The sequence below is a fragment of the Dipteris shenzhenensis genome, chromosome 17 (assembly GCF_047967505.1).
Source record: "Dipteris shenzhenensis isolate YYH24624 ecotype China chromosome 17, Dip_SZ_1.0, whole genome shotgun sequence".
Lineage (NCBI taxonomy): Eukaryota > Viridiplantae > Streptophyta > Polypodiopsida > Gleicheniales > Dipteridaceae > Dipteris > Dipteris shenzhenensis.
The window spans coordinates 11955426-11965147 of NC_141612.1; the positions used below are offsets into that span (position 1 = coordinate 11955426).

The 9722-nt window shown below is 40.0% G+C and overlaps 1 protein-coding gene across 1 annotated transcript; it reads right to left on the reverse strand.

Moving 5' to 3' along the window:
• Nucleotides 1-6416: 6416 nt before the first annotated feature.
• LOC147891692 (ricin B-like lectin R40G2) lies at nt 6417-9048 on the reverse strand. Its single transcript, XM_087388318.1, has 4 exons — nt 8394-9048; nt 7847-7969; nt 7445-7664; nt 6417-7271 (listed from the first exon to the last, which is right to left on the reverse strand). Coding segments are annotated over exons 1-4 (912 nt in total). The 5' UTR covers nt 8961-9048; the 3' UTR covers nt 6417-7269.
• Nucleotides 9049-9722: the final 674 nt, after the last annotated feature.

Sequence of the window (9722 nt, forward strand, 5' to 3'; positions counted from 1 at the left end):
ACCCTCAACACTTTTTTCACATTCCTTTACTAACATCACCATTAATGATCTAACTTCTACTCATCCTCTTTTCTTTATTTTTATTTATCTTTCAGTTCTAGCTTAGAAGCCTTTTCTAAAATCCCCCTTTTATAAACCTCTTCAGCCATAGTCCTCATTTTAGGGGTTTGTATGGTGTATTATTAGACTCATTTTGATTTAATGATACAGACAAATAAAGCTCCAGATGGTGCCACAACCTTATTGGGATCAAATACTTCCAAGCAAAGCCCTCAATGAAATATAATCCATAAAATGGATTTTAAAGGAACTTCAATGTAGAGAAGCAAGACACAATGTCATGCTCAACTCCAAACGTTCAAACATGGCATGTTAAAGACATAGTCTGATGAGAATCCATTAGAAGTCCCACTCAAATCAAATATGGGACTTAAGAGGAGCATGCGAATGCACTTTACTTACTCTGCTAACACTAACACCACTAGGATCTTACATCAGTCCCTACTCACACCTTCTTCCTAATAACTTACCCCTTGAATTTTTCTTTTTCTTTTCTTCTTCGTTCTTTGAATGGTCACAAGTACTCAACTCGGCTCACTCAAACCCTGATGATGCCAGCTCCAAAAGAATCACTCATCCATACTTCCAACAATCATTCTATAACAAGGAGCCACTACATCCCTCTGCTGCAATGAACCAAAAGAAGATTCAGCCCAGTGCACAAGAAAGACTACTTTACATGATATTCATTGACAACACTCCAACAACCATGAACATTGCACGATCCAGAGGACTGGATCGAGATCAGGAAGGGAGGCATGTTAACCAATTGGTTAACAATATGCCACCGGTGGTTAGTGATGTGATTTAATGGACAGTGGCAAGTCCATAGAGCTAGGATTGTGTCTTGGAGCTAGATGGGCCCAAGAGGATGGTAAAAGAATGAGAAGAGAGAGTGGTATAAAGAGATAAGGGTTGGCCCTCCCTTCAAAAGGTGACATGTATAAAAGGTCAAGTGGTTGACTTTGGTCTTCATTGTTGGATGCACAAGTTTGGAATACAAGTTCCCTCTTCTCTTCCAAGAGTGTTTTTGGTGTTCTCTTATTTCCTTTGTAGTGACTTTGTGTTTGCTGCTCCACCCCATTCATTCTCCTCCCCTTCTCCCTCTCTTCTCCCCTCTCCCCTTTCACTCTTTCTCTCAGGGAAACACATTGCAACAATCCGGGAGCTGCTTGAGTGACACTTGTGGATGGCTCGTGCTTTGCATTGCTCTCACAAGGAGTAGCTTAGAGTGGAGGCTCCATCGGCATTCCTTCAGGATCCCCACGACACGTGAGTCACCGTTGAGACTACACAAGAGGCTTGGTGAATATATATGATGGATTGTCCTTGATAGAATAATAGATCATCTAGATTTGTTGATTTTCCATCTTCTTAGGGATGAAGTGATATCAAAAATCAACGTGCTTAGGCGTAGAACGATCCACAATATTCTTGGCCAAGAAATGCAAGATTGGTTGTCACAACCAATAGGAATTAAACCCTTCTATGGTATACCAAGATCACCAAGTAATCTTCGGAGTCAAATCACTTCATATTTGCTTCCATATACCTATCCAAACATACTCGGCCGATCATTGTTACAAAACCCTTGTAGTTGTAGAGTTTTAAGCTACCCATGCAAGATTCCAAAATTGCACAACACCTCTATACTCAAGGATCCTTTTCTCTACCCATGCCAATGACTGGTATGGCATATACTGATTCACACAACTATCACATAAGAGATGTCAGTCCTAGTTAACATAGATAAATCAAGATGCCTAGTAATTGCCTATACATTCTCGCATCCACATCGATGTCCAACTTCAATCATGTTTCCATGAGAGTTGAAATTGATTTGTTGTCTTGCATGTGAAATTTCTCCATCAAGCCTTTAGCAAAATTTGTTTGTTTGATCATTCCTTATAGATAATCCACATAGAGAATGATAAGTATGGCATTGTCATTATTTGGTAGCATAAAGAGATTGGGGTCTGGAATGGCCTGTTTCATGTCAAAACTTTTAAAGGAGGCATCTATCTTTATGCACATAATCTGGCTACTTGCTTTAGCCAATAAAGTGACTTGTCAATCTTGCAAACTTTTTGGTATTGGTACTTTTACACAAATCTAGGTGCTTGATCCATATAAACCTCCTCATCCAAATTAGCATTCAAAAAGACATCCACTTGTCATAGAGGCCATGAGAAATATGCTGCCATGGAAAGCATTTTTAGTAGTAGACTTTGGAACTATTGCAAAGAGTCTTTGAAAAGTCTATCCGCTTGCTTTGTACTTGTCAATGGATCCATTTACTTGACTTTGTTCTTGTACACTACTTGCATCCTACCATTTCTATCCATCTACTTTGAGTTTCTTCTTGTATACTCACTTGCCATCCTACCACATTTTTCTAGGTGGAAGGGCTGCAAGTGTCATCCTTGACATCCATTTTCTATCCCATGGCATTCTTCCAATACACAAACACATGCATCATGAGGGTTATGGGTGATGTAATTTACCTGGTCGTCTCCTTTTGCTACCCTCAAGAATGTCCAACAATTTTGCATCCTCCATTGTCTTCACATGCATACTCTGAGGGGCATTATTATCCAAACACATGCCTCATGAGCTTTGCATTTCCACTGTCCCTGGGTTGATGTAACTTGGGTGGTTGCCTCTTTTTGTTATTCTAATAAATGTTCTATAATTCCACATCCTCCATTATCTTCACAACCATTCTCGTAATTTCTCAAGATTTTTCTTGGTTTCTTTAGACTGTTGCAATTGTTGTTGATATTGTTTTTCCACAAGGGGACAAGATTTCCTACCGCAAATCCTTTTGGGTGACAAAGGTTGGTAAGCATGCCCTTCCACTTTCTCCTCTTCACCTATCACAAAGTCTTTTTTTTTTGGTGGACTTTCCCCTATCTCTAAAGATGACATCCTTGCTAATGATTATGCTATAGTATTCACAAGGGTATAGCTTGTACCCTTTTCTTTGCTCCCTATACCCAATGAAAATGCATTTGTTTGCTCTGTTGTCCATCTTCTACCTTTGTTGTTTTGAAACATATGCATAACATACAACCAAAATACATGACACTTGGCCTTTAAAAAAAAAACCAAGCTTCATAGAGTGTCATGTTATTCAATGCTCTGTTGGGACACCTGCTAAGCACATATATAGCACACCCCTTTTGCCTAAAAAATGTTTGGCATACAATGTCTTTGAGCACAGACCTAGTTGCCTTAGTTAGATATAGATTCTTTCTGTCTATCTCTCCATTCTATCGCGGAATGGAGGCAGTGTGGTCAACTGCTCTTGACGGCATTTCTTCTTGCAAAGTCTTTTAACTGCTTTCATATTCACCCCCTATGCCATATCTCAAAATTTTGATCTTCCTAACATTTTCCCACTTTCTCAAGAAGAGCCTTGAATTTGCAAAGTTGAGAAATGTCTACGCTTTCTTACTTGATGTACACCCAAAGGTTTTTGGAATAGTCATTGATGAAAGTCAGGATATATTTCTTTTTGCAAAAATTTTGAGTGTTCATAGGCCCAACCAAGTCTATGCACACAAGACCAACATTGGACAGTGCCCTTTTCTACTCGTTTAACATGGTGGATGCCCTAGGTTGGGTATAGCAAGATCTCTCTTTTTGTGAGGGTTGTATTTATGAAGTGGATGCATAGGTTGCCTTTCCAAAGATATTTCTGGCATGCAAAGGATTTTGGGATTGATCTTAGCCACCTCTTGTGACAAAAGTCAATTGTGAACTCTTTTAATATAGAACATGCATGTTCCAGCTTCATCACTAAGCCATTAAATGTATAGAATTTTCCATATCTATTGCCCAAGCCAATAACCTTGGTGAAGGAATATTTTTTTGTGCATTTTAGATTTTGTCAAAAGAACATCATTCCCATCATCACATAAGGCTGAAAATGAAAGCAGGTTCTTTTTTAGCATTGGCACATCTAACATTTTTCAGATACTTCTCCCACAGTAAAAATGTGCCATGCTCTTTGACACTTCAACCTATAAGCATTTGCAACTTCTGCAACACCAATGGTGGACTAATTCATTAATTGAAACCACCTTCCTCTACTTGTCATGTGCTGGCTTTCACTTGTGTCTAACAACCATAGTCAAAGATGGTGGTGTTTGAGAGTAGGCATCTCTTGTCTACTAACTTGAGGCACTCATCTATGGGCTACTCATGTAGACACAACTTATCCTATTAAAAGCATTGAGGATCATCCAATGATAGTCAAAACATGCTTTTCTTGTGGCCATTCAAGAGGATCGTTTTCTCACCCTAAAAAAGGAACATATGGCTGCTCCTACATGAGTCCAAAACATCACATGGTTGTGAGAGAGGGCAGTGATATTGCATCTAAGAAAATTTTAAGTTGTAGGTTGGAAATGTCCCAAAGTGCAATGGAATTTTCAAATTGAATAGCAACACGTGTGATGATAAAGATATGGAAACATTTTTTCGAAAACACTATTTTTAAAATGTAAATGGTTATACCTTGCAAGTGTTGAGCATGTGTTGACAAGGTAAAACATAATGGTACAAGGTCAATTGTAGAGCACTTTTCAACAAATCACAAATTTGATGTGAATGCCATAAAAAGAATGGCAACCGTTTTTGCTCTAACACCTACCTACGAGACATGTCGTGTAGATTCCACACTAAAAAATCGTACCTATTCCAAGGATGCCAATCAAAGACAAATGCAATGGGATGATTGCTAGGCAAAGCCTTAAAAGTAAAATGGAGGCATTTGGAACCCCTTTGTCATGTTTTGCAAATAGCCACAAGTCCAACATTTAGCTTGATGAAGAGACAACAACTATGGCCTTGCCCTCAGAGGGCAAAGATGGAAAAGGCAATGTACCAATAAGCTAAGGCATGCATTGTAAAACTAAGCAAAAATGATTATGTAGGAATATAAATCTAGTCTTTAGGAAAGTCAGAATGTTTCCATTGCAACTTTGGCAACACTGACTGTATAAGCAACAAAAGCTTCCAAGCTTCAAACATGAAGGTTTGAAAATTAAGCCACTGAGGGAAAACATCGTTGCTGCATAGAGCTGGGTTACAAAACCTAGCATCCATATGCATTCCTGGTATATTCAAAGCAATCTAGGATATTAGTCCAACCTTTAGGCTACCTTGCTAGGGATGCATTTATAGAGAAAACAACCATTTTATATCTTTGGTATCGTGTATATGTACTAACTTCTGCTCGGATTGCAACATATAGATTACCAAGATAGTGACAACACACACTGCAACCTTTAGGCTACCTTACTAGGGATGCATTTATTAAGAAAACAACCATTTTAAATATTTCGTATCAGCTTCTGCTCGGCTTGCAACATATACATTACCATGATAGTGACAACACACTTTCCATTTCCTTAAACTCTCCATGACACAATATATACCTTCATAAGACTACAACAAATGAAAGAGAGTTTATAAGCAACTCCTAAGAAATTTATGAGTAACGGAAAAAAAATAAAGAATAATAATAACTTAGTAAGCAAAGATGTTCTCACGAGTACACAAGCATGAGCTACCATCTCGGGTTTTGAAAAAAGATGAATCCATTGCTGACCTCAACTTTAAAGATCGGACTTTAGATTGATGAAAAAACCAATTTATGTGAACCCTCCCCCCTCCCCGAAGTTTAATCACTTAGTGTATAACATAGTGGGTACCAACCAATGGGAATGTAATTCCCTTGTTCTACTTATCTTTAATTTAACAGAATCAGTTATGTTAAGCTTACTGACATAACCTAACAGTAGCCCCCTATGCAAGAGATTCTTCATGACACAATCTCTGTTTTGAACTCCTATGGAATTTTATGTAAAATTTGAAGGCACTATGATGATAGCGCAGGGCCCAACCATCACACATGCAAGACATCTATGGTTCTAATCCTTCTCAGCACACACATGGCTCACTTGGCCCAATCTCAAATTCAAAATTGAGACTCCAAAAGTCAGTGCCATATGCCTTCTTTACCAAAACACCTGGCACAAGTGTTCGCCAGCATGACATAAAGACCACAGTTGTACTAATAAGCATGAGGGAAGGTGGAAAACATAGCACCACTGCTACTATAGACTGTAATCGTATGTCAGACTTTTACCCTTATACCTCAAAAGTGATCAGTCAGAACTTCCATTTCTTGAGTCATGCCTTCGGATTTTTGAAGGACTGCTTGACATTATCTTCATAAACATAAGCAGATGCTAAATGATCCAGATATACAAACTGAGAGAGATTTGTCAAAGGTCTCCTTGTCTTCTTTGGTGATCTATGCTTTTCCAAGCTCCTCTGCCCAGGTCCAATCCAGAATAATAATTACTTTACAGGCTTCAGATATATACAGGTCCACGGAATCCTCATGTACAACCACCTTGTCTGTTAAGCTCCTATTTGCCTGCTATACCTGACTCCCAGTCAAACTGTACAAGCGCATTGTCTAGAGAGCAATCAAGGCATTTTTGCATAATCCAGTTTCTAGCACGAATATACCCATCAGTATAAATACCGTAACACAGATGAAGACAAGGGCATGGTTTGCAAGCTCTGTCCATACCAAACATTCTCAATTACATCTATCCGTATAAATACCGTAACACACATGAAGACAAAGGCATGGTTTGCAAGCTCTGTCCATACCAAACATTCTCAATTACATCTGTGAAAGTACTCCACAAGGCAAGGCTACTCTACTAAGAAGAAATAAGCCAATCAGAGTGAACTCAGATGATGAATGCTATATACGGTGAGTGGAAATGGTACTAAGTACAAACACTCTTCCGGGTGCTACCATGCAGTAGTTCTGTTGTCATTGGCATCCCCATCCATGTATGAACACCCATTCTAAGGTGAAGTTGCTATTGAGGAAAGAAGGTAATTTGAAAATAATAATTATGTTATCATACAAATTTTTAACACAATTTCAAACGCATACATTTACTGACCCCAAATGTCCCTAAAGCACTGCCTTTAGGGGAAGTGCTAATCAAGTTTTTTCAAATGAAGATCTACCTTCACCTTAGACTTTCCCTGGTTGGCTTGTTCAATCACAGGATGACTGACCAAACCACATTATATTATGCTAATCACTGACCGCCCATTATCCAGGCATTGTGGAAAGCTGTACCAATTCACTGAGTCCATAACCAAGTTGCGTTCTGCAGAACATCAATATCAATAGTGAGGACCATACTTGCCTTAAATGCTCGCCGTTTGTTACTTTTACTCCAAAACTGTCAAATATGTGACGACAAGTACAAGTTACATTTGAAGTTTACATTCAAGAGACGGCTAGGTCTAGAAATGACTAGGTGAGGGTTGAAAAACTCACATAGGGGTAACAACTTCCACAGCTGATGATCTCCTTGATGCCATGAGTCAAGTACCAAGGCAGAACCATTCCTTATCTTCTTGTTTCCTTCAAAAACTGTCAAGTTGAGGAGAGTATCACTGGCAGAACGGACAGTCTTAAAACCCTCCCCAAGGTCTTGGCTCTCTGTCCACAAAATATCGTCGTCTCTCAAGTTCGTGCGGTACTCCGTGAAAAGCACCTGTCTCACAGATTCAAACACTCAGAAATAGCAAGCTAGCCATCATGGCAACAAAGCAAAGTGTCCAAATGCAAGTAGTGAACCTGTATTTCACAGGCAAACGACCTGAACTATCGTTTAAAGTAGTGGAGATAGGACATACTAGCTGGTAGTGGTTGGAAAACAACTGCAGAGGTCAATACCTGCTGGCCTTTCCTCTTTCCATGCGTAAGGATTTTCTTGGTGGCCTTATTGATCAGGCTAAAGGCAGGATGTCCATAGTTGTCCGTAATGCGCATGCCATAGGAACGGTCCTTCACCCATTGCTACAAAAAGCATCCCAAACATAAATGCATCATCTTTCATCCTTGATAGATTTATATGCATTATTATTTCTAATATTTCAATGAAACAAACGTTACGTCAATAGTTAAGATTTTGAATGACTGTCCGTGTGTCTAATTACCACCAGGGATGATCACCATAGTGTATGAGGAGTAAAAAATGTTGAAGGTGATTGATGATGCTACTCATTGCAGCGCACACTCAGAACGTTTCTGACAACAGCATAAGTAGCTGATAACTTGAAAAGATTCTCTACTGACCTATTACTCCGGTTGCGATACTTTTTGCTTTTCCAAAGAACCCCGATTGCGATATTTCCTCCGTATAAATTTACGGTAAAGACACGCTCTATTTAATTATTTCACGGACTGAGAAAAGGACAAGAAACCACTCAAAGACAAGTACCTGTGCCTCGTCTTGGGCATTGGCAGGTACCATGACAACGCCATTGTTTTCGACGGCCAAGTTAAAGCTGGGGTTCCCTTTGCAAGAAAGGACGACGAGCTGTTCCTGAGGGGATTCTGTGGTGGGAGGGAGGTGGGTTTCGTTCTGAGAGGACGGGAAAGGGGCGGAGGGCAATTGCTGATCTGAAAAGCTAGGGGGATAATGGGGGGGGAAGTGGGCAGAGGGAAACTGGGGGGGGTAAAGGGATGCATGAGGGGGAGGATGGGTGGAGTGATCTGAGGGGGGGAAGTGGGGAGGAGGGAATTGAGGAGGAGGATACTGAGAAGAATTAGGAGGAGGAAAGAAGGGGGGATATTGATGAGGAGGAGGAGGAGGAGGAGGGAAATTTGAGGGGTATTGATGAAACTGTGAATTACCTCGAGCAGCACAAGGACTGTCTTCCGAGTCTGAGTCTGAGTCTGAGCCTGAGCCATCAGAGCAGCAACCTTGCTGTTGTGCCGGAGGAGCAGGAGGAGGAGGATAGTGGAAGTTGTGGAAATCTTGATAGCCTCTGTTGTAAGGGTCCATTGGACTTTGCTCAGTGATCCAAACTTCAAACTTCAACGCACCTTGCACCCTTTGACACTCGCAAGCAAAATGAGAAAGCAGAGAAGAACAGGGATATTTCCTTGGACTCTTTTTAGATCTTATGTATAATCCTCTATTTCAAGAATATACCCACCTCCCAAATGCACACGTCATGCTTCCTTTCTTGCTTCCTACTCAACCTTAAAAAAAAAAAAACTAGAGTACTTGGCCAGCTGGGCTCTTGATGAATACTTCTCTCTTTTGCTATCTTGTTGAGGTTCACATGAGTGACGTTGTCAGAAATGATGCAGAAGATTGATGTTCAATTGCATGCAACCTTTTCTAGAGATTTCGTTATCATCCAGTCCTGCTTGCACTGGATGTCGTTCATGTCGACAGTAAAGCGTAGTTTTTCTTTTTTTCGGAGGAAGACAAATTCCTATTCTTTGCACTGTAAGCAAATCTATTGTCATTCCACTTCGAGCGAACAATGGGGAGATGTATTTCAGAAATGTATAAATAATAAATCAAAACCAAATTGAGCCAGAAGCATGTAACTGTGACAGGAAAAATCCAAACCCAAAGCTGCATTGCATGTATGACAAAAGTTCCAGCACCATTTGCAACTTCATTGGATCTCTTTTTTCGAAGGCACAAATGTTTATTTTTTGGGTGAAATTATGTTCCTACGCTTTAGGAAATAGTACTTCCGCGCTCTAGCCGGATGGCCCTCGAGCGTGTTGTAACCTAATGGACCTACTA

Bases quoted from the DNA above. Each gene is read 5' to 3' on its own strand.
- LOC147891692 (XM_087388318.1), bottom strand. From the start codon at position 8,960: ATGGACCCTTACAACAGAGGCTATCAAGATTTCCACAACTTCCACTAT. The intron at 7,970-8,393 runs GTACTTGTCTTT...TGCTTTTTGTAG, and splicing joins ATGCCCAAGACGAGGCACAG to CAATGGGTGAAGGACCGTTC. The intron at 7,665-7,846 runs GTATTGACCTCT...TCTGTGAGACAG, and splicing joins GAAAGAGGAAAGGCCAGCAG to GTGCTTTTCACGGAGTACCG.